At 43.8% G+C, this 27859-nt stretch overlaps 1 protein-coding gene across 1 annotated transcript in view; it reads left to right on the forward strand.

The window, feature by feature from the left end:
* ccnf (cyclin F) overlaps positions 1-27859 on the forward strand; it is a 46448-nt gene that overhangs the window by 3774 nt on the left and 14815 nt on the right. The window contains 9 exon segments of the mRNA XM_034189816.1: positions 8206-8259; positions 13306-13410; positions 13600-13677; positions 14510-14664; positions 18871-19035; positions 20033-20156; positions 20239-20419; positions 20522-20609; positions 27634-27733. Coding sequence (XP_034045707.1) covers positions 8206-8259; positions 13306-13410; positions 13600-13677; positions 14510-14664; positions 18871-19035; positions 20033-20156; positions 20239-20419; positions 20522-20609; positions 27634-27733 — 1050 coding nt within the window.

The raw sequence follows: 27859 nt of genomic DNA on the forward strand, positions 1-27859 counted from the left end.
AATGTTCACAGCTAAAATGAAGGTGTTACTGCCCCCATTCAGATCATGGAGGAGAAAGATTTCCAGTTTCCGTGGATAATCTGTTAAGAAGTATTAAACCTCCTTCCACGTATTATAATGTTAGAACAAGTCACCACATATTTGAAATGTTGTGGTAGTGGTGGGTGGTGCACACGTATCACAGTCATTGGTGTGAAAGTGTGGCCATTATATAATATACACCATCCACCAAGTGAAAAATACTGTGATAGAAAATGTTAGGTCATCACCACCCTGTGGACAAAAAACATGTTAGCCGTGGGAGGATTTGAGGCTAAGGCGATCACAAAATCAAGTTGATTATTATTAAATAAAAAAAAAAAACAACAACTAAGAAATCACCTGTACATAAGTATTGACAGCGTTTGCCATGAAGCTCAAAATTGAGCTCAGGGGCATCCTGTTCACACTGATCATCCTTGATATCTTTTTACAGCTTAATTGGAGTCCACCTGGGGTAAATTCAGTTGATTGGACATGATTTAACACACCTGTCTGCATATAAGGTCCCACAGTTGAGAGTGCATGTCAGAGCACAAACCAAGCATGAAGTCTAAGGAATTGAAGGGAACAGAAACATTTCTGCTACTTTGAAGGTCCCAATGACCACAGTGGCCTCCATCATCCGTAAATGGAAGAAGTTCAGATCCACCAGAACTCTTCCTAGAGCTGGCTGCCCATCTAAACTGAGCAATTGGGGGAGAAGGATGTTACTTAGTCAGTGAGGTGAACAACAACCGATGGCCACTCTGTCAGAAATTCTGTGTATATAAATTTGCAAATCTTCAAAAAAAAAAATGTTTTTCATGTTGTCATTATTGGGTGTTGTGAGTAGAATTTTGAGGGGGAAAATGAATTTACTCCATTTTGGAAAAGGCTGTAACATAATAAAATGGTGAAAAAGCGAAGCACTGTGAATACCTTCTGGATGCACTGTATTTTAACATGTTTTAACTCGTGCAGCTCCTGTTAAACCACTTATCTGGATTGGGTGTGAAGCATAGCCGTCGCTGTTCACACCAAACGCCAATCCAGCTGATAAGGCACACCACAGGAAAACGGCTGCAAAAGAGTTCAGACTATTATTTAAGTTTAAGTCGGCAGAGAAATTACCTTCACAGGTAGATGATATCTCGGCAGCGAGGTGGAGATGACGTCCGGCTTTATGGAGTGGATTGATGAAGTGGAGATGGGTGACAGCTGTCATGAGTTGATGAGTGACAGCTGTCAACCCCGGCTGTGTCCATGGCGGCAGCGCCCTCTCGTGCCTGAAGCCCGCACTTCAGGCAGGGCGCCGTCTGGTGGTGGGCCAGCAGTACCTCCTCTTCTGACGGCCCAAACAACAGGACCCCCCCCTCAACGGGCGCCTCCTGGCGCCCGTCCAGGCTTGTTCGGGTGACGGTGGTAGAAGTCGGCCAGGAGGGCCGGGTCCAGGATGAAGCTTCTCTTCACCCAGGAGCGTTCCTCTTGTCCATACCCCTCCCAGTCCACCAAATACTGAAACCCCCGGCCCTTACGACGGATGTCCAGGAGCCTGCGCACTGTCCATGCAGGCTCCCCGTCGATGATCCGGGCAGGAGGCGGTGCCGGTCCAGGAGTGCAGAGGGTGGAGGTGTGGTATGGCTTGACACGAGAGACATGAAAGACCGGGTGGATCCGCAGTGAAGCTTCAGCTTCACTGCGGCCGGACTGAGGACTTTGAGGATCTGGAATGGTCCAATGTAACGTTCCTTCAGCTTAGGGGAGTCCACTTGTAAGGGGATGTCCTTCGTTGATAGCCATACCTCCTGCCCGGGCTGGTAAGCAGGAGCCGGGGAATGCCGGCGGTCTGCTTGGGCGTTAGCCCTCGTCCAGGCCTTCAACAAGGCAGAGCGGGCAGTATGCCACACCCGTCGGCATCTTTGCAGGTGGGCCTGGACCGAGGGCACACCGACCTCTCCCTCCACCACGGGAACAGTGGGGGCTGATACCCCAGACACACTTCGAACGGGGAGGCGGCCGGTGGCAGAGGACACCTGGCTGTTATGGGCGTACTCGATCCAGGCCAGATGGTCACCTCCAGGCCGATGGGTGTGCGGGACGTGACGCAGCGGAGAGCCTGTTCAAGTTCTTGGTTGGCCCGCTCTGCCTGTCCGTTCGTCTGAGGATGATACCCAGACACGCTGGCCCCCAGTTCCCTGCAGAAACTCCTCCACACCTGTGAGGAGAACTGAGGACCACGGTCCGAGACGATGTCCGCTGGTATCCCATGCAGACGCACGAAGTGGCAGACCAGGAGGCCTGCTGTCCTCCTGGGCTGTTGGGAGCTTCGGGAGGGCCACGAAGTGGGCCGCCTTGGAGAATCGGTCCACTATCGTGAAGATGGTCGTCATGCCCTGGGACGGTGGGAGACCCGTGACAAAGTCCAGGCCAATGTGGGACCAGGGGCGACGAGGCACCGGTAGAGGCTGCAGAAGTCCTTGTGTCTTCGTGTGGTCTGCCTTGCCCCTGGTACAGGTGGTACAGGCCTGGACATACTCTCGGACGTCGGCTTCCATAGACGTCCACCAGAAGCGCTGCCGGGCAACTGCCACGGTCCTTCGCACCCCCGGATGACAGGAGAGATTTGAACCGTGACAGAAGTCCAAGACTGCAGCTCTGGCCTCTGGTGGGATGTATAAACGGTTCTTCGGACCGGCTCCATGCCAGGGCCTCCCGGACGGTCTTCTCCACGTCCCAGGTGAGGGTGGCCACGATAGTGGACTCAGGAATGACGGACTCCGGTGGATCCGACAGCTCCGTCTTGACTTCATCTTCGTGTACCCGGGACAAGGCATCCGATCTCTGGTTCTTGGTCCCGGGGCGATAGGTGATCCGGAAGTCAAAACGCCCGAAGAACAGTGACCAGCGGGCTTGCCTGGGGTTCAGACGCTTGGCGGTCCTGATATACTCCAGGTTCCGATGGTCAGTGAAAACCATGAACGGCACAGACGCTCCCTCCAACAGGTGTCTCCACTCCTCAAGAGCCTCTTTCACCGCAAGGAGTTCTCGATTGCCGATGTCATAGTTCCGTTCAGCTGGGGTCAACCTGCGAGAAAGGTAGGCACATGGGTGAAGAACCTTATCGGTCTCTCCGCTCTGGGATAGCACGGCTCCTATCCCTGAGTCAGAGGCGTCCACTTCAACCACAAACTGGCGGCTAGGGTCGGGCTGCACCAGAACTGGCGCAGACGAGAACCGTCGTTTCAACTCCTTGAACGCGGCTTCGCATCGATCCGACCAGGTGAAGGGGACTTTTGGAGAGGTCAGGGCTGTCAGGGGGCTAACTACCTGACTGTAGCCCTTAATGAACCTCCTGTAGAAATTTGCAAAGCCGAGGAACTGTTGCAGCTTCCTACGGCTTGTTGGTTGGGGCCAATCTCTCACCGCTGCAACTTTGGCCGGATCAGGGGCGACGGAGTTGAAGGAGATGATGAACCCCAGGAAGGACAAAGAGGTGCGGTGAAACTCACACTTCTCCCCTTCACAAACAGCCGGTTCTCCAACAACCGCTGCATGACCTGATGTACATGCTGGACATGAGTCTCATTGTCCGGGGAAAAGATGAGTATGTCATCCAGATATACGAAGACGAATCGGTGCAGGAAGTCCCGCAAGACGTCATTTACCAATGCTTGGAACGTCGTGGGGGCGTTAGTGAGGCTGAACGGCATGACCAAGTACTCAAAATGACCTAATGGGGTGTTGAATGCCGTCTCCCTTCCGGATCCGAACCAGGTGGTACGCATTCCTAAGGTCCAGTTTGGTGAAAATTTGGGCTCCATACAGGGGCGTGAACACTAAATCCAACAGGGGTAAAGGGTATCGATTACAAACCGTTATGTCGTTCAGCCCCCTGTAATCAATGCATGGACGGAGTCCGCCATCTTTCTTGCCGACCAAAAAGAAACCTGCACCCATCGGGGAGGTGGAATTCCGGATCAGCCCGGCAGCTAATGAGTCCCGGATGTAGGTCTCCATTGATTCGCGCTCAGGACGTGAGAGATTGTACAGCCTGCTGGACGGGAACTCCACGCCCGGGACCAAATCAATGGCACAATCGTACGGAAGGTGCGGGGGAAGGGTGAGCGCCAGATCCTTGCTGAAGACGTCAGCAAGCTCGTGGTACTCAACAGGCACCGCCGTCAGATTGGGAGGGACTTTAACCTCCTCTTTAGCATTTACACCGGGAGGAACCGAGGATCCTAAACCATTCCGGTGGCAGGTTTCGCTCCACTGAGCCACAACCCCAGACGCCCAATCAATCCGGGGATTGTGTTTAATCATCCATGGGAAGCCCAAAATCATGCGGGAGGTAGAAGGAGTTACAAAAAACTCAATTTCTTCCCGGTGATTCCCAGACACTACCAGGGTTACAGGTAGTGTCTTGTGTGTGATAAAAGGGAGAAGAGTGCCATCTAGTGCTCGCACCTTCACTGGCGAAGAAAGCGCCACCAGAGGGAGCCCTACCTCCCTTGCCCATCTGCTATCCAGCAGATTCCCTTCTGACCCCGTGTCCACCAGTGCTGGGCTTGAAGGGTTAAATCCCCGCTCAGGATTGTAACTGGGAGTCGTGTTGACAGCTGTGTATGACCCACGTGAATGTTCTGACCCCCCCTCAGCCAGTCTCTAAGGGCGGGCGTTTGTGTTTGACCGTTTGAGGCAGTCTCTCTGCTGATGCTCACTCGAGCCGTAAGACAAAGCACTCCCCGCGGACCAGCCTCCTCTGTCTGAATGTGGCCCTGCTCGTGTTCCTAGCATCGTCAGCAGGGGGAGCTGTAGCCACACGGAGCGCTGTGGCTGCGGAGCGTGGGGAAGACGGCTCCCTTTCTGACCCGGGAGGAAGAGGGACGGCTTGTGCCTGACCACACCCTTCGCCTCACTCTCGTCGGCGTTCTTCTAACCGATTGTCCAATCGTATAACCAAATCGATAAGCTCAGCCAAATCCCGCTGTTCCTCCTTAGCCACCAGGTGCTCCTTCAGGGCCGACGACAGTCCGTTTATGAAGGCGGCGCGGAGCACAGTCATATTCCAGCCGGATCTCGCAGCCGTGATGCGGAAGTCGACTGCATATTCGGCTGCGCCCCGGCGCCCCTGTCTCATTGACAGCAGCACGGTAGACGCGGTTTCGCCTCTGTTAGGGTGATCAAAAACAGTTCTGAGCTCCCTCACAAACCCATTATAAGAGGCAAGGAGCCGTGAACTTTGTTCCCAAAGCGCTGTAGCCCAAGCGCGTGCCTCACGTCGAAGCAAATTAATCACGTAAGCCACCTTACTGGCGTCAGACGCGTACGTCACGGGACGCTGTGCAAAGACGAGCGAACACTGCATAAGAAAGTCCGCGCACGTCTCCACACAACCTCCGTATGGCTCTGGGGGGCTTATGTATGCTTCAGAGGATGGTGGGGGGGTTCGTTGAATGACCAGTGGAATGTCTGTATTCGGCACCGGGTCGGCAGGAGGAGGAGCTGCAGCAGCGCCCTGAGCGCGCGCTTCCACCTGCGCGGTGAGAGCCTCCATCCTGTGATTAAGGATGATGTGTTGCTCGGTCATCAGGTCCATCCGAGCGGTAAAGGCGGTGAAGATGTGCTGCAACTCACCAATCACACCTCCAGCCGACGCCTGTGCACCCTGCTCTTCCATTGGCTGTCCAACAGATGGTTGACGCCCCTCAGGATCCATGACGCTGGCCGAGATATCCTGTTGGGGAAACTGTAGTGACACGGACCCACAACAGGGGGCGCAAATGAACGATCAATAGATGAGCCAAAAGGTAACAATTTAATGTTGTGAATGTGCACAACGATTATACAGACAATCACAGAATCTGATAGCAGTCAATACACAAAGGTGACGTGTGAGCAGGCTCGAGGATAGAAGACGTCTGTCCTGAGAAGAGCCGGAACCACACGATTTCCACCGCCACAGAACCCGGTGAATACTGGAGCCGCCAAGTCCCGAATTCCCAGGTGATCACCGTCCCCGACTGTCGGATCTGGTACTGCTGGCGAGGAGCACAAACAGTGAGATGTGGGTGTGTGCACACCCAGTAACAAAAACAGTCAGAAGGTGGAAAGTCACCTCCACCTCTAATCACACACTCGTGCAGCTCCTGTTAAACCACTTATCTGGATTGGGTGTGAAGCGTAGCCGTCGCTGTTCACACCAAACGCCAATCCAGCTGATAAGCCACACCACAGGAAAACGGCTGCAAAAGAGTTCAGACTATTATTGTTGTGAAAGTGTCGTGACACGGACCCACAACAGGGGGCGTAAATGAACGGACAATGGATAAGCCAAAAGTAACAATTTAATGTTGTGAATCGCACAACGACGTACAGACAATAACAATATAGTGACTGTCAGTCATACACCAGGTGACGTGTGGGCAGGCTCGACGATAGAAGACGCCTGGCTAGAGAAGAGCCGGATCCCACACAGCTTCCACTGCCAACGGAGCTGAAGAACACCTGAGCCGCCAAGACCTGCGCCCCAGGTGGCCGCTGTCTTCAGCAGTCAGACCCGGTACTGACAGTCATAACAGTCCTGATGAGTGTGAGGTCGCACACTCAGTAATCCCACAGTCAGTATTCAGTAAGGAGGGAGAACCTCCACCTCCAATCACACACTCGTGCAGCTCCTGAGATAACCACTTATCTGGGTGGGGTGTGAGGCGAAGCCGTCGCAGTCCACACCAAACGCCAACTCCGCAGACAGGGTATCCGTCCCAGGAAAACGGCTGCAAAAGAGATCAGACTAACACTTGAATTTAAGGTTTAGCAGAGAATTACCTGATTGGTAGTTGATTTCTCGGCGGGGAGGTGGAGTTGCAGTCCGGCCTTTAAGGTGGTGGTGATGTGGATGAGTGACAGCTGATGCTGATGACGAATAACAGCTGTCACTCCCGGTTGCTATGACGCCTTCTCGTGCTTGAAGCCCGCACTTCAAGCAGGGCGCCATCTGGTGGTGGTGGGCCAGCAGTACCTCCTCTTTAGCGGCCCACACAACAATTATTTAAGTTTAAGTCAGCAGAGAAATTACCTTCACAGGTAGATGATATCTCGGCAGTGAGGTGGAGATGACGTCCGGCTTTTATGGAGTGGATTGATGAAGTGGAGATGGGTGACAGCTGTCATGAGTTGATGAGTGACAGCTGTCAACCCCGGCTGTGTCCATGGCGGCAGCGCCCTCTCGTGCCTGAAGCCCGCACTTCAGGCAGGGCACCCTCTGGTGGTGGGCCAGCAGTACCTCCTCTTCTGGCGGCCCACACAACACAAATGTTATGTACAAACCTCAATCTCTGGCCTTCTCGAACATCTTGACACCAGCTGTCTGGAAAGGAGCACCTGGGACGAACACACAGCTGCGACCTTTATTAACAGTTATCTGTGTGCTATACAGGACATTTACTGGTTTTAGTGCCATACACACACTCAAACTCATCTGTTTCGTTTCTGTTCTGACGCATCACAGTGACTCTCCCTCTCTCCATCTCAACATGCATGCTACAATTACAAACTGACTGTTTGTGAGGAACACAAGTTGACAGATTTGCTGCTTATTGCCTCAGAACATGTACGATTTGCTCTGCTTTGGAGCTGCACTGAGTAACAGCTTGAAAGACTTTCAAAATAAAGTGGCCACCAAAAAACACAAATAAACCACAGGACTGCTTTTGGCTTTGAAGATAAATATCATCACATTTTAATATTGTGGGATGTTGTGGCACCAAAATCTCATCACACCTCTATCTGTTATCTTCCACAGATTGACAATAAATGCTCTTTTTTTTCTGATGTTGTCAGTGTTTATGGGTAATCTGAGTTCACATTAGGCCTGGTACCTGGAAGGTATATGCTCCAACAAATTTAGCTGATTATGGTCTGTAATGTATTTTAATCAAAGAACGGAGCTTCTGATCGGTTGCGGCAGCAACTCATGATTTTGGTTTCGAAGCGTGTGTGCATGTCTCAGTTCTGCTTACACAAAACCAAATGAAATACCAAATATGGCTGGATTTACAAAGAAGTGTTTATGCCTACAGTATTTCATATATTTCAGAAATAAAGGGTATTCCTCTAATGTTGCCTATTAAAGAAGGGCATAACTTTAATGTGTAGAATATAATACTTGTTTGTTCTTCACAGGAAAAAAAGGGACCCTTGTTGCACTGTCTGGCTCGAGTTCTGCTGCTGTTTGAAGTGAGTATGAAATTTGAATCTATTGTAACTTATTTTTAAATACATTTAAATGGAATTAAAGCAGACACTATTATAGAGTTTGGGCTCCGGACTGTGGCTGCTCACTGCTCCTAGTGGTTGGATTGTGTTTAACTAAATAGAATAAATGCAGAGGACAAATTTCATTGTATGTATGTATGTATGTATATGTACAGTACAATGATAATAAAGGCTCTATTCTATTGAAATATTATTTGATAAAAATGGATTATGTGTAGTGGTGGAAAAATTGACAGCCACAGCTGTGCAGCTTGTGCCACCAAAGAGAATATAGTACCAAGAACCGACACTCAATAGAACGCCCCGTAGCAACAGATTCCCTCATGGCTTTGTTCTGCCGCCGCTATGTTGGACTGTTTTAAACCTGTCAGATCACATGATGTGACGGACAAAAGAAGCCAAGCTCACCACAACTGTTGCAGACGTGAACTTTTTTGTGTTTTCCTTATACATTGAATAAGTAAAATAAGTACATTAATACATGAGTAGCCTTAACATGTTCATACCATGTAATGAGCCTCCAATGCCACAGTCAAACCAAAACGTTCATACAAACTGAACATCCATGAAAGGATGGACAGCATTGAATCTTCTTCAGAAATCATTAGGGTTGGGTATCGAGAACTGGTTCTTTTTGGATATTGATAAGAATTGATTCGATCCACCGACATCAATAGACTTTTTGCTCAACGATTCCCTTATTGGTCCTTCAGAGCGGCCGTTGTTTTTGAGGGTGTTTGTCGGGAAAATTATCATTCCTCTATGTTGATTACAGACCCTGCAGCGGCTCTGTAATCAACCATGTCTGCAGCGCGACGCCTCTTTGAAGCGTGAACCAATGAAGCAGTGCTTTGATCCGCTGGCTCGTTGGTTCTTTGATTCTCTGCTCTTCAGACGCGGCAAGTCCGCTTCTTAACCCATCCCAAAGCCACTAAAATATGTCAATCGTGATTCACTCTTGTGTGGATTAAAGTCACTAACTGGGACTCTTGTCTTGTTGCATTCAAGAAACGAGAATCGTCCTCCGTTCCGCTGGCACAGTTCCAAACGCTGCGCCGCTCTCTGCCGAGACAGAGTCCGGTCAGAATTAATAACTTCGAAATGAATTGTCGCTTTAAATAAAATGACACAATCGAGTAAAATGTTTTTTTCCTTCCAAAATGAGATGTCCTGCATTCTTTATGAATTACATCCTGATTTGCAACACAGCCGGCTGCAAGAGCTCACCTCAGACGTATGGAAAGACATTCATGCCACTAATGTCTGAAGGGAAATGCTTTGGACAAAATCTACAGATTTTATGTATTTGTATTTATGTCCAGAGATCAAGGATCCACCATGTAGAGTTTATTATGTCCAGAGTTTAAGGATTCAGTGACCAATTTCATATTTATTTACTTTAAGACTCAATAAAATGTTGTTGACATAGAAAACCTGTAAAGCCTACTTCAGTACACAGAAAATTCACAAGAGGTATCGATAAGGAAATGGATCGATAATGGTATTGATATTAGTAATGGGATGATGATACCTCAAGGAGTGTGTTGACACACTACACAAACTGTGTCGGCACTTTATTGACACTGTGTTGGTCACTCAGTAGTGACCCCTGCAGTAGTTATAAAATCATTGCAGGTAAATAAAATGAAAATAAAACGGAAAAGCCAACATGCTGCAAACCCAACATCAGCCTGTGAAATATTCAATCACCAGTCCTTTATTTAAAATATGATCTCATCATTGCATAATTTCATGTGCTCAATTTGTGTGTCGAGCTAAGCTGTTCATGAGAAGAGTTTAAACTTTGCTTAAAACCTTGTTTGTGTAAATGCTACACTGAGTTGGTATGTAGAATATAGCAAATTTGTCTGTAATAAAATTCAGAGTTCAAATTTACCTGGGGTACTCACACGAGTAACTGCCAATTCCGCAATGCCATGCCGAGCTCTGTAATGCCTCAGCATTGATGCAGTGCTGTTATTGATGTAAGATAGCTCTGTGGAGCAGAGCTGACACTTCACCTACAGTAAAATAAAATGTTAATTTATCTGAAAATGATTTAAACCTCTTACCAGAAAGGAGCACAAACATTTAACTGAAAGAATAACAATAATCAATGCCCAAAGGAGAAGATGATCTACCTTATTCGGTGTCAAAAATCAAACTTATTCCAGACTGGGGTAAACCTCTTTGAACAATCCATGAAGTCAGTGGAACAAGGTGAGAGCAAGCAAAAATCCAACTCCAACAGCAAAACTCCATCCAACAAATCCGCAACATGTCGATACAGTTTGTTTCTTTATAAACACAATTTGGCGCGGCGCATCCGAATGACACACTTCCTGTATCGGTCACGTGATTTTTTTTTTTTTTTTTCTTCTTCTTCTTGAAGTGATACACGTACCAATACGGGGTTTCACTCTCGTGTTCTTGGCCCAGTGCTGACGCACCAGTGTTGTTCGTCCCATCACTAATCGATATCAGTTAAATCTTATCAGTACCCATCCCTAGAAATCATAGCTGATATTGGAATGTTACACTTTACTTTGCATTTTCGTTGCTTCGTGTTGGTCATTAGAGTGCAAGTTTTCTGAACTGCGGTTCATATTTCTGTCTGAACCCAATGCTATTAATGTCTCTATTTCTGCTGTTAGATCCTGTATTTATTTATTTATTTATTTATTATAAAAACAAAAGTTTACATCATTTGAAGCAGAACTGTTGGGTGCACAGACGGAATTAATTTTTTTTTAAATCTGACCTGTTGTTGTCCCTCTCCAGAGTCAAAATCACAGCCTGATGAAAATTTATCCACACATAAGATGTGTGGAAGTAGTTTAATTCCTTACTGTGGAATTGTGTGTGAATTTCCACTGTTATGTGGGCCGCTGAAGAGGAGGTACTGCTGGCCCACCACCACCAGAGGGCGCCCTGCTTGGAGTGCGGGCTCCAAGCACGAGAGGGCGCCGGACCCTGAAGAAGTGACAGCTGTCATTCATCCCCTGCACCAGCTGTCACTCGTTCATCATCATCATCACCATCTTAAAAGCCGGATCGTGACTCCACCTCCTCGCCGAGAAATCGACTACCGTGAGGTAATCTCTCTGCTGATTAACACGTTGTGTAGGATTCCGAACTTCTGTTGCAGCCGTTATCCTGTGGTGTTCACCCTTATCTGGGAAGTGGCGTGGAGCGTGACGACGACAACCGCGCTACAGATAAGTGGTCACACTAGGAGCTGCACGAGTGTGTGATTCGGAGGTGGAGGTTCTCCCCCTAACTGTGTACAGACTATAGACCGCTGAGTGTAAGGATTTACACTCATTCATCGTTTCTCTGCTTTCTGCCAGCAGTACCAGGGTCGACAGCCGAAGACAGAGGTCACCTGGGGATTCGGGACTTGGCGGCTCCGGTGTTCTTCAGACCGTTGGTGGTGGAGGCCGTGTGGGACGCGGTCTCTCTCTCGTCGGGGTCTTCTATCTTCGAGCCTGCCCACACGTCACCTGGTGTTCATTGACTTTGTAATTTCTGTACGTTTAGTTGTGTATTGTCACAACAGTAAATTGTTACCTTTTGGCTTACTCATTGTCCGTTCATTTGCGCCCCCTGTTGTGGGTCCGTGCTACGACACCTTCCCAACATTCCACAGTGTTTTAAAAATGTTTCTGAGCTGGCAACAAGCAAAAAATAAATCAGTTATTTTAAGAGCTGAAAGTCTTTTCTGTAATTATTTTATTAGTCACAATGGTTACAGCAGTCACCACGGCTATCCATCGTGTCTTCAGTATTCTGCTTGTGATGAAAATAAACCCCAATAATGATCCATCATGACAACAAAAGTATGTTAAATTACACTGTTGTGAATTCTGGTATTATCATCAGCAGTCCAACATGGCGGCAGCGCTTACACAGCACCACCAGTGGCTATGATCTCAAAATGTATCTCATTGTCATCTCTTGGTACTCTATTCTCTTTGGTGTCCCTTTCACTTGGAGTCTGTCATATTTTCCTGTATGCAGCCTTCACTTGCACGTCGGAAGTCGATAATTCTGAGTCGGTATTTCCGATGATTGATCTAAATGCTTTTCAGTGCAGCTGCTCGGAAATAGGACATAGAGCTCCTTTCTATGATATTTGCAGCTGCCATCTTGGGAGGGGGGATTGTTATGAGTTTGTGACCCAGTGTTGTACTGATAGCAACATCAAGGTCCACAGTTCAAGTCACTGTCAGACACATTTATTGCATAAATCTGCCATCAAACACTCCATGCAAGTAAAAATGAACGAAAAGGTAATAATGCTCACCACTCGCTGTGTATGGCTGGGAGCCGGTCTGCTCTGTGTCAGCTTGATCCTGTCAGATCTCAGAAGCTATGCAGTGCGGCATCAGGTTAGTACTTGGATGGGAGACCTCTTCAGAGCACCAGCGGCTCTGTGTATGTTTCTCCAGGTAAAACTGGAGTTGCGTCAGGAAGGGCATCCGGTGTAAAACTTATGCCGAATACCAATGCGGATCTGGCTGGGTCTGCTGTGGTAACCCTGAACAAACAGGAGCAGCCGAAATAACACACAGACAACACTCACTGTGTACGGCTCCATATTGCTGTCATGTCAGTTTGGTGGCCTCGGTCTACACGGATCCTGCCTGAAAATTCTGACTTAAATGAGATGCATTACACCTTTCAGAGCTTGCTTAGTTCTGAGTACAGTTGAAGGGACCATTAGCAACATGGATTGCATCTTTCTTCTACCCCCCCCCCCCCGCTTTTTTTTTTTTTTAAATGTATCAATTTATGTATTCATTCTAAAGTTATTGCTTTACGTTCTTTATTGCTTCCTACCCATAACACTGGTGTTTTCATACTTTACTACTGAGCAATGTGACATGATTTTTGAAGATTCATAATGTTTTATGTGAAGATTCGATCAGTTTGTCAGATGATTGTACCCGACCTAAATTTGCTAAATAAGGCTTGTCTAATGTGGGATGCTGAACTGTTATGCAGGATGATGAAAAGCGCTCAGAAGCCTTACGTATGCTGGAGGAGTCGGCACAGGCAGGCTGTCTGCAGAGCGCTTACCTGTTATGGCAACACAACCATAAAAAAGCTGTGAGTCTAATGTTTTCTTTCACGGTTGGTGACACTGATTGTTTTGAATCAGGATATTTTGCAGTTTGTCCTCCAGCTGCGGAAAATCCAAACCACATTTGGTTGTAGTATATGTCCATATATATGTCCTCTTTTGGAAATGTATTACATTATTTTTGGAGCTGAATATCAATAATATGTAAATTTCAGATGGCAGATCCAGGCAGGTACCTCCAGTTTGTGCGAACGCTCAGGGACTACGCTGGCAAAGGATGCTGGGATGCGCAGGTGTGTGATTGTTGTCCTGTGTAATTTTGTCATACTGTATTTCCTTGATTAAATGCCTGACCTTTAATGTGGACCTGCCTCAATTAATTGCCATGTCAAAACTCCACCAGGAAAAAACAAACTGCCTTAAATACTGTCCAGTCTTGTTTAAAGGCCGGGTCACGTATGTTAGTTGCCAGATGTCGCTGCCTGGCTGATTGTCTGTGTGAGCAGTCATAGGTCCAAATGGCAGACTCCTGTTTGTGCATGTGTGCTGATGTACAATAAACCGGTAATTTGACTCCTGAGGGAGTGACTTCTACACGCCACACGTGTGGTGTATATACATTCCGGCCCAATCTGAACCGGTGTCGCCGACCATGTGGTCTCCCCTAAAAATCGGTCTGCCCTTCGCATGCTTCATTTCTGAGCGTCAAAAGCTGATTGGCTGAGCACACCAATCAACGGCTAACAGACAGCTGAATAAGCTCCTGGCTGTGGTCACCCAAGAAAAACAGACAGAAAAATGTTTCTGAGCAATTGCAGCAGTGGTTATTGCAAATGTTTTGCTGCTTTTGGAGCTAAATGATGTCTGGTTTTTGACAGAGCAGGGTGAGATGAATCATGTGCAGGTTAGGGATTTCTGAGTACTGGATTTGGGAGCTACTACTCAAAACCTTTGATATCCTCAGGGGGGTACTTTGTCCATTAACCAAAGGACCAGTCTGATCAATTCATGAGTGCATGTGAGCATCAATTTAGAAAGATGTTAAACCCCTAAACTGCTCAAATTTGGAGCACATTGCCCACTTTGACCCCCTCTAATTTTTTAGATTGTGTCTCTGTTCCTCAGATGTCCCTGGCGAAAGTGTGTGTCAGCAAGAATCCGCTGGGTCTAGACTCAAAGACGTGCGCTGATTTAGTGGGCCAACTCTTCGGTTCCTCTGTCCCGTCACCACACTGCAGTACTCAGACCGTACTCAAGCAAGCCCTCAAGGACACGATGAGGTAGGCAAGATAACTTCAGTGTTGGTGAATAATGGTTCTGTAGCATTGAATGATTTTATTAGTAGGTGTGATAACTTGCTGTGATTTGATCAGTTTGGCTTTGGCTTGGCTTGATGAGGAAGCACTAAACAATCAGACAATCAACGCTCGCTGAAAGCAGCTGACTGCTGATCTCTTCTGTTTGCGGCAGAGACATGAAGAAAATGAGAAATTTATTTCTTTAATTATTTGGTTGATATTGCAAATTAAAACAAAAGTACGACACTATAAGCTTGAAATATGATAGAATTGGTACATTTTTCAGCAGCATTTCAGTTCATTGTTTGGAGAATCCATGCCAGGTGGGAGAGGAAATTTGAACCTGAGAGCAGGGAGGAAATTTGCAGCGCTGGGTAGCACTGCCCGGTGCCACCCACCGTATCTAGAACCCTGGTCATAATTATTCCTTGTTCATTTTCAGGACATGTCTGGTCCACCATGATGTAGAGCTTCTTTCAGTCATGTTTTCAGGAGCCTCCTTCCCTAGAATTTATGACTGATGGGCACAGATGAAACCAGAAATTTGTGGTGCTTCATGCATGTCACTATTGACAAAGTCTGTCCCCAACAACCCTTAAATCAGAGTATATTATGTCAGACAAACATCTCTTGTAGTTTAGTAATGGGAAAAAAAAAAAAATATATATATATATATACGTATATATATATATATATATATATATATATATATATCACAAGCACCAAAAAAGTTTAAGAATGAAATGTTTGGTTTTACTTGATACCATGTTCTCCAATCTAACTTTCATGTACACACATGATGATGGTCAAGCAATGTATTTTGTAAATGTTAGTGTTACCGTTGTTACAGCAGGTTGCTGTTCCTGTTGTTGTTCCTTCCAAATTTATCTACACTTCGGTTAACCATTTTGTGTTCAGTGTCTTATTTTAAGATGCTTTCACACACAGTAGATAAGAACTGAACCACTGACATTATATTTAATGGACAACCCATGTTACCATCTGTGCTACAGTTGGACTTAATTATTTCTTCTGGATGCGGTTACAATTGTTTAAAAAAAAAAAACAATACTGAGTCAAAGGTGATATCTTTTAAATTGCAGTGATGGAAGTTTCCGGGAATTCCTGGGAATCTGGGTTTTTACTTACATGGTGAAAGTTTCCGGGCTATTTTGATAGCATACGTCAAAATACAAATAAAGAATGTAAAACCATTTGTTATTTGTTTTATATAATGGCTAAAATAGATCCTTGTCATTTGATATTTCATTAATTTATAAACAACATAAAAGGGACTTACATTTCGGTGTTCCACTGCTGCTGAGGTGTTGTGTGGGCCGCTGAAGAGGAGGTACTGCTGGCCCACCACCACCAGAGGGCGCCCTGCCTGGAGTGCGGGCTCCAGGCACCAGAGGGCGCTGCCGCCTTACGGGAGCAGCCAGGGTGACAGCTGTCACCCATCACTGGACACAGCTGTTCCACTCAGCACAGAGGTATATCAGCAGGACGGCGTCTCCACCTCAGTGCCGAGATATCGCCTTAAGATTGAGGTAACCTTCTCTGCAAGCATATTCTGTATAACCTGATAAAACTTGTTAACCTTTTCAGGACAGCTGACTACTGAAAGCTAATTACTTGGATAAGTACTCACCTTCCTGCTTAATTGTGACAAGAGGTGGAGGCGGCTTCTCCCCTCTCCGTTTACTGGGTGCTGTCGCATCCACACCTGTGTGTTTGTTGCTCTTCCCCGCCAGCAGTACCGGATCCGACGAGCGGAGGCAGTGGCCACCTGGGAATTCGGGACTTGGCGGTTCCAGTACTTCTGGGGTTCGGTGGCAGAGGAGATCTGGGTGGTTCCGGTTCGACTAGGACGGACGTCTCCTACCTTCGAGCCTGCCCACACGACACCAGCAGATTTCGGCTTAAACCCCAAACTATTGATTGTTGTATTGGTTGTGCTCATTTCACAACAGTAAAACTTGTTATTCACCTTTCTCCATTGTCCGTTCATTGCGCCCCCTGTTGTGGGTCCGTGTACCTACACTTTCACAACATGAGGTCCAAATTGTGACGTGTAGTCCAGTGATGCTGCGCACTGACTTTGGGCTTCCATAAAAAAAAATAAATAAATAAAAAAGACTTTGTGTAGTTCCTCAGTCCAGCCAAAAATCACATCAGCGTTTCATGTGAACAGCTCTTCATTCATCCAGACGGCTTACAGCAGAGTGGATTTTGTGTGTGTATGTTACAAGAATTAGCAGCGTCAGTTAGCTCAATCAAATTATGTCTCAGGAGAGTCGTTGTCCCTTGCGCGCGTGCACACACACGCAATCTGGTCGGCGCTTGTGCGTGCATGTACTATCAAAAAGACTGTGTACATCGTCAGTGCAGCAAAAAAAAAATCACATCAGAAATTAGTCCAGCCTTTCATTCCAACTTCCTGCCACCAGCCTCCAGACAGCACAGTGGATTTGTTTTGTGTGTGCGTGTGCGCACGAGGACCTGTGAAGAGTGCAATGGTACCAAATGTATGGAACCAAATTTGCACTCTAAATGGAACCAAGCCACACTCTAAATGCAATGCAACACAATTCGGATGAATTAATCCATGTCATGTGACATACAAAGCAACAATCAAATGACAAGGATCCACTCAGCCGTTATATAAAATCTATTAATGCTCCACACCCAAACAACTGGTGGCAGTAATGCACCGTGTTGGTTTGCAAACCACCAATAAACTTGACGGATTATTTTTGTTTTCCTGGCCCACATCGGATTTAGTCTGTGGTCTGTATTTGTAAAATTGTTTGGAAACGTCTCTGAGACATCACAGTGGATATTATGTCTCACGTCGTGAACCGGAGACTGAAGGATAATGTAACGCAGCGCCGCTCAACCACACATCGGCGAATGAGAGATGCTGTGACAGATTGTCAAATGAGCTGTGCGGCGTGTTGAAGCTACAAAACAAATGGATGAAACATTCTGCTGCAGGGACACGATTTAAAGTTCATCAAAACGCTGACCTGACTTTTTTTAATCATCATTTTTTTTTTTTTTTTTTGTAAAAGGACCATGTACAATATTATGATTTTATTATGTCATGTTTTTGACGGAATTCGTTGTCAATTGACGTTATTTCACACAAGTCAAAATCTGTCCTTGGAATGAATTTACTTCAAACTGTCTCCATGCAAATGTGATGTGTTAGCTTGCTAAATATACATTTTATGTTTTCTTTTATTTTTTCTTTTATTTTTTTTTTTCTTCTTCATGTGGAGGAATATATGATAAATATTTAACATGCTCATAGACATCAGATATTGATGTGGAGAATGTGCATCGTTTTGCAAAACACTTAAGTTGTGAGTATCTCAGAAATACTAACGTCAGCACTGGATTGAAAAATCGGTGTTATTGCATTTCCCATTTATATAAGTAAATAAAAATCTAATTTAAACCCAAATCAGTGTTACTGAGAACTAAAAGTTATGGTGGTGACTGAATGAACAGTAGATTCAGCTTTACTTGTATCAAATTTTAGTTTAGTTTAAGACAGTATCAGTTGTTAAAAAGCACAAATTGCTGAAGTCAGATGTTGAGAAAAATGTAGTGACAGAACAGTTACAGTCCAATGGAAATATGTGGTCTCATCAAATAGTAATAACACTGTATTCTAATCCGTGTGACAGATTGTGCATTATAGTTTTGTCATGTTGCCAATATGGGAAAATACTCTTCACACAATTTGTATTGTGACATATGTTGTATGAAAAGAATCTTCTCTGGAGAGGAAAAATTTACCTGACCCAACCCCAAAATAAATAAATATATGGATTTTTTTTTTTTTTTTTTTTTTTTTGGGGGGGGGTATAGAACTGAAAATGCACCAGATAGCATCTGAGTTTTCACATTTTTCTTTGATCACTGAAATTGTTAGTTTTATCTGGCAAAGAACCTAAACACAAAAACATTGATTTGAGTTATGCAGAAACAGAGGTGATTAAGTCTAATACCAGACCTTGAACTTTTATCAGAAATGTGACTACTTTTCTGTCTCTGATCATTTCAGTACTCCTTTAATACAGGATGACTGTTTTTCAGAGCTGATGAATGAAGCTAGTGTTCGTGTCTTTAAAAGCAAACCTCCTTCCTTCTGTGTTTTAGCATTCTCTGCTTTCACAGGTACATCCTGGTGGACTGGCTTGTAGAGGTGACCACTATGAAGGATTTCTCCAGTCTGACACTACATGTGACTGTGGGTTGTGTCGACCGGTACCTGGCTCTGCGCTTTGTGCCCAAAGCTCGCCTGCAGTTATTGGGCATTGCCTGTATGGTGGTTTGCACACGGTGAGAACACAAGTTTTCAGTCTGTGATGTATTTGCAATGCCTTATGCCTATAAGTGCCACTTGTTTAAAAAAATTGCTTCTTGAAGAGGAGGGTGCCTTTTTTTGTGTATGTGGACCTGATTGTTTAACACCTAGCGTTTCTCTGGAGGCAAGTTGTAGTGTAGTACATGTACACACCACAACCTTTGCTGTTGCTTAAGGATTCTTAAAATCCAAAAATAATCAAGATTAACAAATAAATGCACATTTAACAACATATTGGATGTTATTTGACACACAATTGGAAACACTAATATAAATACATAGATCCACTTTTCTTTCTTTCTTCATTATTTTTTAAATCAGCATTTTAATTTGTATTTTTCTGCGTTATTGTAGTGTAGCTTTATTGAGTTTTTGTTTAGTTTGTTGATAACTGGGAATGGTCAATGAAAATAGTTGCTGTTAATAAAGAGTGTTATTCATATATAAGTCAAACTATAGTATAAGTCACAGGGTCTCCCAAACTAGCTAAAAAATAAATAATTAATCTCTGGAAAACAGTGTATTTAGATCTCTGAATTGAACTACAATTAGAAGATGATCTAGAACAGCCATTCCCAAGCTTAAGAACAGCGGGGCCCACTTGAAAATCTGAAAATATCCTGGGGCCCACCCAAAACCTTAATCACATGTTTGACCAAAACATGTGACGAAGATGAGCGATCTTGTGCTGACATTTGAACTTTTACGAGTTTGAACACACAAGAAGCAGTGTAACAAAATTACCTCAGCCAATTTAACACTTAAAAATCAAGCCATTATTTGGTTCATAGTACATTTGTATTGATTCAGGGATCTGTGTGTCAATGTAGTACTATCTGTTGCTTTAACAGATTTTAGATTTGTTTTGGTTATTCGTTACACCCCTAAACAATGCTTTTTTTTTTTTTAATATTTTGTACAAATCAAAATCAGTGATCTGAAAAAAACAAACAAACCCTTTTTTCTCTCCAGCTATATTAGTAAAGATATTCTGACCATACGGGAGGCAGTTTGGCTGACGGATAACACCTACAAGTATGAGGATCTGGTCCGTATGATGGGAGAGGTCGTCGCCGTGCTGCAGGGAAAAATAAAGGTATATCATCTTTTGTCTCCATTCAGTTTGTTTTTGTCATTGAGCCGATGCTGGACAAGTCATGTTTGGTACTGCCTATCAGAACCCCACGCTGCTGGACTACGGGGAGGTGCTGCTGTCTGTGCATCCTCTGAGAAAACGAAGCACTCATCTGTTTAGCTACATTTGCGAGCTGTGCCTGCTCTACTCAACTCTAGTCAAGCCACCGACTGCCAAGCTGGCCTGCGCTGCACTACTGCTCACCCGTGCACTACATCACTATGGTAATATGCTCACTGACAGAGAGAATTTGCACTTCAGTTGAGTTTATGTTCTCTTTGACTTACATCCCCCCTGAATCCCACCTCCTTTCTCCCTCTCTGCAGCCCCCATCTGGCCCAGTCAGTTAGCTGAGTACACGGGCTTCTCAAAGCCAGACCTTATCCCCTTGTCTGTGCTAATATATGTTAAATGGTAAGTTTTTACACATAGTTGTCACTGGATTTGTGACCATGGAGTTAGTTTTCTTACATTTCTGTTGTGTAATTACATCAGATAACAAAAAGGTTATCACCTTTGTGGCTTCTATGATTTATTTTCAAGCAACCGTTTTCTGTTGCGCATTTTGTGAGCTACAGCACCATCTTCTGATGGTTGGGTTGAACTCTAATTCCTGTGAGTGGAACCAAGGATACACATGGATGCATACAGGGCATTCGGAAAGTATTACAACACTTCACTTTTTCCACATTTATTTTACAGCCTTATTCCAAAATGGATGAATTTTTTTCTCTCTCTCTCTCTCTCTCTCTCTTCTCAAAATTCTACACACAACACCCCATAATGACAGTGTGAAAACTATTTTTTGGAAGTTTTAGGAAATTTATTAAATAGAAAAAAAAAATCATATCTCATGTACATAATTGTATGTATTCACAGCCTTTGCCAAGAAGTTCAGAATTGTGCTCAGGTGCATCCTATTTCCACTGATCATCCTTGAGAGGTGTCAACAGCTTAACTGGAGTCCACCTGGGGTAAATTTAGTTGATTGGACACGATTTGGAAAGGCACACGCCTGTCTACTTATAAGGTCCCACAGTTGACAGTGTATGTCATGTCACAAACCAAGCATGAAGTCAAAGGAATTGTCTGTAGACCTCCGATACAGGATTGTCTGGAGGCACACATCTGGGGAAGGTACAGAAACATTTCTGCTGCTTTGAAGGTCCCAATGAGCACAGTGGCCTCCATCATCCATAAATTGAATAAGTTTGGATCCACCAGGACTCTTCCTAGAGCTGGTCGCACGTCTACACTGAGTAATAGGGGGAGAAAGGCCTTAGTCAGTGAGATGACAAAGCACCTGATGGTCACTCTGTCAGCTCCAGCATTCCTCTGTGGAGAGAGGAGAACCTTTCAGGAGGACGACCATCTCTGCAGCAATCCACCAATCAGGCCTGTATGGTAGAGTGGCCAGATGGAAGCCACTCCTTAGCCTTTGTCAAAAAGCACCTGAAGGACTCTCAGACCATGAGAAACAAAATTCTCTGGTTTGATGTCACAAAGATTGAACTCTTTGGTGTGAATGCCAGGCATCATGTTTGGAGGAAATCAGGCACCATCCCTACAGTGAAACATGGTGGTGTCAGCATCATGCTGCGGGGATGCTTTTCAGCAGCAGAAACTGAGAGACTAGTCAGGATTGAGTGAAAGATGAATGCAGCAATGTACAAAAACATCCTGGATGAAAACCTGCCCCAGAGCCCTCTTGACCTCAGACTGTGGTGATGGCTCATCTTTCAGCAGGACAATGACCCTAAACACACAGCCAAGATATGAAAGGAGTGACTTCAGGACAACTCTGTGAATGTCCTTGAGTAGCCCAGACATGAATCCGATTGAACATCTCTGGAGAGATCTGAAAATGGAGACCTGAGGCTGTAATTGCTGCCAAAGGTGCATCACCCGAGCATTGAGGAAAGGGTGTGAATACTTATGTACACGTGATTACTTAGTTTTTAAATTTTAATAAATTTGCAAAAATTCCAATAAAACTTTTTTTTTCATGTTGCCATTATGGTGTTTTGTAATTAGAATTTTGAGGGGGGGAAAATGATTTTATCACCTTTTGGAATAAGCCTGTGTGAATGAATGAATTCATTTATTCGTCACACAGTTCAACAGCAAAAAAAAAAACTCTTAACAAAACAAATTTGCATAGATCCCATGTGGCCAAAAGGGTGAGGGCAGAAGCAAAGCTTATAAATGCCCACCCCTTATACTAAAAATAAAAATTATATACACACATTTATACAAGCATGCAACCATAAACACAATTTTCAGAATACTACCAGACAAACAGTCACACAACACACAATCCCAGAAGCAATAACAAAAACAATAAACCCAAGTCTTCAATTATAACAAGCCATTTTATAATTCTTGTAATGCCTCCTAAAGCCCACCAAAGTGCCAAGTACTTTAATGTCATGACAGTTGTTCCAGGTGTTAACCCCGTTAACCGAGACACAGTGACTTTGCAGTATTTCGGATCTTCAAGTTCTCAAAAAACCAAATTCCTCTCAAGTTATAACTGGAGTCCCTCAGTTTAAACAGATCCTGGACATGTTGCAGCAGCAGTTTATTTTTTACTTTATGAATAATTTGTATTGTAATGTAGTCAACCAAGTCCCACAATTTTAGAATATGTAAAGAAGCAAACTGTGGATTCGTTGGCTCGCAATATGATTTGTTACAAATAATTCTTATAGCTTTCTTTTGCAACAAAAATATTGGATTAGTATTATTTTTATATGTATTTCCCCAAACTTCAGTGCAGTTGGTCATATACTGAACATAAAATGTAACATAAAATGTTACACATTTATGTTACAGCATTAACATGTTAAATGCTAATACTGTAACATTAAATATCGAAAAAGTGAGGTGTAGTGAATGCTTCAGGGCTGTGAATCTCTGTGGATCCGAGGAATTCAGTAGATTTCATCATGGGGAGGAGGGAAGGTTTTAGTGTTGTACTCTGTAATCGTGATCATCACTGAGTTTTTAAAATGCCTATTACAAAGTGTTTTTTTTTTTTTGTTTTTTTGGCATTGTGCAAGTTTTATAAGTTCGTGGACACTGATCTGTATAACGGATACAAATCTGTCCTCTGATCCGAGGAACTCCGTGGAGAAAAATCTGGACATCGCATACTTTAAGAGCCATCGATTTTTTTAAAAGAATTTTGCGGCATGTCTGTGTCACGGAGCACTGTTTGAAAAAGTTTAATAAGGACAAGAATCCGTGGAATGGGCGCTGGCTTGAATTTAAAGTTCGTCGTCATGAACACAGATAAAAGAAACGGGAAAAGCTCACTGCATCTTGTGCCCTCAAGAAACACGGTAAGAATTTTTTTTTAATTTTTTTTTTATTATTATTTTTTTTTTTTAACTCTGGAAAATAAACATTGTGCTGTTCAAACAGGATTTCAGACATGATTAATTCATATCTTCTTTTTTTTTTTTTAATTCATGTAGACTCTTTCATTGGGAAAAAAAAGACATTGTGGCTTTGAATGGATTTACTGTTCCTATATATGTTTCAAATCTGCAGTGATTAAACCATTACTTAAGAAATCTAATCTTGACCCTAGTGTCTTGAAAAACTATCGGCCAATATCAAATCTATCATTTTGCACTAAAATTCTGGAAAAAGTGGTGTCACGGCAGCTTGTGGACTATCTTATCAGAATAATCTCTTTGAGCCACTGCAGTCTGCTTTTAGAAAATATCATTCCACAGAAACCGCTCTCACTAAAGTGGTGAATGATCTTCTGCTTGCAATGGATGTGGACACCACTATGGTTCTTGTGCTTTTAGATCTAAGTGCTGCATTTGATACCATGGATCATCATATTCTACTTGATACGCTGGAAAATCATTTTGGGATTACTGGGAGTCCCCTTGCATGGGTGACGTCATACTTGACGGGTCGTTCTCACTGTGTTTTGTACAGTAACACTACCTCTAACCTTAGTTACATGAAATTTTGGGTTCCACGTGGGTCAGTCTTAGGTCCCCTGCTTTTCTCCCTTTATATAGCCCCCCTTGGGTACATATTGTCGCACTATGGGATTACCTTTCATTGCTATGCTGATGATACTCGGTTATACATGCCGATAACTGCTGGTAATCTCATTCATATAAAATCCTTAGAAGACTGCCTACTTTTAAACTCTGATAAGACTGAAATGATGGTTCTTGGTCCAGTGAGATATCAGCATCAATTTGACCAGTTAACGCTTAGCCTTGGCTCATGTGTCATACATCACACTGACAAAGTGAAGAACTTTGGGGTAATTTTTGATCCTACGTTGTCCTTTGACCTCCATGTTAGAAATATTACGAGGACTGCTTTCTTCCACCTGTGAAATACAGCGAAGATTCGTCCCATCCTGTCGATTGCTGATGCTGAGACCCTGATCCATGCATTTATCTCTTCTAGATTGGACTACTGCAATGTTCTATTTTCTGGTTTACCGCAATCCAGCATTAGGGGTCTCCATTTGGTTCAAAATGCTGCAGCCAGACTTTTGACATGACGCAGAAAGTTCGACCACATTACGCACATTTTGGCATGTCTTCACTGGCTTTCTGTCCCAGTGAGATCAGATTTTAAGGTTCTGCTACTAGTCTATAAAATTGTTCACGGACTGGCACCTCCCTACCCAGGTGACCTAATTAAACCTTGTGTACCAGCCCGGGCTTTGCATTCTCAGGGTGCAGGACTACTTTGTGTCCCTAGAGTGAATAAGAAGTCTGTGAGTCACAGAGCTTTCTCTTATCATGCCCCTGTTCTGTGGAATGATCTCCCTGCATCAATAAAACAGTCAGATTCTGTAGAGACTTTCAAGTCCAGACTTAAGACGCACTTATTTTTTCCATTTCGTTTGGCTAGCATACTGGCATTTACTCTTAATTCATTTTATTAGGGAACAGAGCGTGCCGCGGCCTCAACTTGACCTAAATTCTGGGTCTTTTAGTGAAGCTTAGGGCTAGTGGCCGGCGATAACCTTAGTATTTCCTGTTGTTTAATGCTGACAAATTATACAGTATTTCTTGTCTTTCTGATTCTTGATTCTGTTTTTTCTCCCTGTTTAATGTGCAGCTCCATCCAGAGATGGGTGTGGTATTTGTGCTGGAGACCCTCCTGTCCTGTGCACAAACAGCATTTCCTGTATATTTGTTTTGTGGCTTGTTCTGTAATTTATGTCTGTAGCATCGCCCAAGCAGAGGATCACCCCTTTGAGTCTGGTCTGCTTGAGGTTTCTTCCTCAGAGGGAGTTTTTCCTTACCACTGCTGCTCTGGGGATTAGTAAGGTTAGACCTTACTTGTGTGAAGCACCTTGAGGCAACTCTGTTGTGATTTGGTGCTAAATTGAAATTGAAAAACAGGAATTTACACAAGAATATAAGTGACTTTTATTTATTTATTTATTTTACTATAAGGCATGTTATTGATATTTTACCATGATTTTCAAAATATTCTCCAAGCTTTAGCTGTGGTTTTTGAAATGCTTTAACAGTCTTTTCAGTCTTCATGAATTTCATGTAGTTTAATTGAGTTGATGCATAATTAGTTTACAATTAAAAGGAAAATCATTCCAGGTTCTACTTCCGTGTCATATTCTGTGATTTCAACATTATCATTGACACTGAGTTCAAATGAAAGGTTGAATCTCGGATCATGTAAATATGCACTTCTTTTGAGATTTTTTTTTCTTCCAGGAGATGCTGAAAATGTATCACTAGATACAAAATTAATTTGGTTTTTGGGGCCCCATGGGCCCTAAACCTCGGCTGAACGCCAGTAACAGAATAGTTGCATGATCCCCAAATTCCTAGATTCTATGCTCTGATCTCAGGTTGGGTGCATTCTGTTGTCCTGGAGACCAGCGCTTTTGTGTTGTTAAGGTTCACGTTCAGTTTGGTCTCCATGAATTATCAACCTTTCAGCTTTAAATTTAGAAAGTTTAACTTGCCGATATTGTATTTACCTAAGTCCCAGTATGGTAGCGTAGGTAGTTCAACACCACAGCTAGTTGACTTTATTTCCAAATACAGAGAAAAAACCTGGCTGTATTCAGTTGGTCACTAATTTTGTTGTAATATCAGGTTAATATAAAAGCTGATGTCTTTGTATTTTACTCTGATTTGTGTGTGTAGTTTTCTTTCCCTCACGAAGGAGGAAGAACAAAACACGTAATTATTTTCCAGAGTAAATTTGTGTGTGTGTGTGTGTGTGTGTGTGTGTGTGTGTGTGTGTGTGTGTGTGTGTGTGTGTGTGTGTGTGTGTGTGTGTGTGTGTGTGTGTGTGTGTGTGTGTGTGTGTGTGTGTGTGTGTGTGTACCAGTGTGGGACACTTTTTCGGCCCTGCAAGTTACACATTGAAAAATTGTGTTCATTATTAGTAATATGAATACTAATAATTGTATTGACTTTTTATAGGGCTTTGCCAGGAATCAAAGCACTAATTAAAATAAACTCTATTAATAAAATCATAAATGCCAATAATAAAGTGTACTCAAAAATAATGCACCAAAATCCCAAATTAACGAACTGATGATATAGAAAAAGGGTTACTTGTACTCTGGTGCCACTTACATGTTTTTTCTTCAAGACACATTTTTTTGGCAGGTGCAACTCAGAAAAATACATTCACTATTTTTATTGCTGCTTGGTGTTTTTTTTTTTTTTTTTAACCACATTCACAGTGCTTTCCCTGAGCCCAGTGTGTTATCTATAATTTTAAGATTACAGATGACATTAAATTTAATCACAGTTAAGTGGGATGCACACAATGTCGGGGTGGGGTGGTAAATGCAATTAAAATATAAAAAACTAGTAGAAGACAGTTGGACCTCTGAGTTGGATGTTTTAGGCATCCAGCTGGGAGAATCAGATGCATTTGTCAAATCGTATACATCTGTCAAATATTAAAGTAATGATGTTTCCGTACTGACTTTAATGCACATGAGCAACAAGTCAATGTGTTTCTTACTGCAGAAAGTTAAAATTAAAAAATGTCAAGGACACTGAAATGGGTTGACAAGCGACTGGTGATGTCTCTAGCTGGTTACAGCATGCTCATGTGATCTCATTGGTTAGACGTCACATTGTTTATAACATCTGGTGGTCACAAGAAAATGGATGTCCATTATAGACTTAAAAATACTGCACAGTCCTAAGACAGCGAGAGGTATTTGGTCTGTGGATGTGGGCGTTGTTGGGGTTGTGACTTGTGAAGCCAAGCGTGACTCACCAGCTGAGTCACAGAAATGGGCCTTGTTGTGACTCACATTGATAGGTGAGTCTTGTATCGGCGAAGCTAAACTCTCAAATGGACAAGTAACAAGATTTGTCCCTATGAGTTGATTATAGAGATGCAGCAAGCAAAGTGGATCAAACCTTGTGTGTGTTTGGTTTTTTCTGTGCAGTTTCAACGATGATGTTCCCAAAGATTATAGGCATGTGTCACTGACTGGTGTTAAACAACGCTTTGAGGATGAAGCCTACCAGAACATCAGCAAAGAAAAGGTATTTAAATATTCTGTTTTATGAACAAATTCCAGGGCCCTGTTTCATAAAGCAGACTAATCTTGATTAGTGGACGAAACTCAGTTAGTCGACTCATCTTTTGATGTTCGTCATTGCACAAAGCGC

This window comes from Thalassophryne amazonica, chromosome 16, assembly GCF_902500255.1.
Source record: "Thalassophryne amazonica chromosome 16, fThaAma1.1, whole genome shotgun sequence".
Taxonomy (NCBI): Eukaryota; Metazoa; Chordata; class Actinopteri; order Batrachoidiformes; family Batrachoididae; genus Thalassophryne; species Thalassophryne amazonica.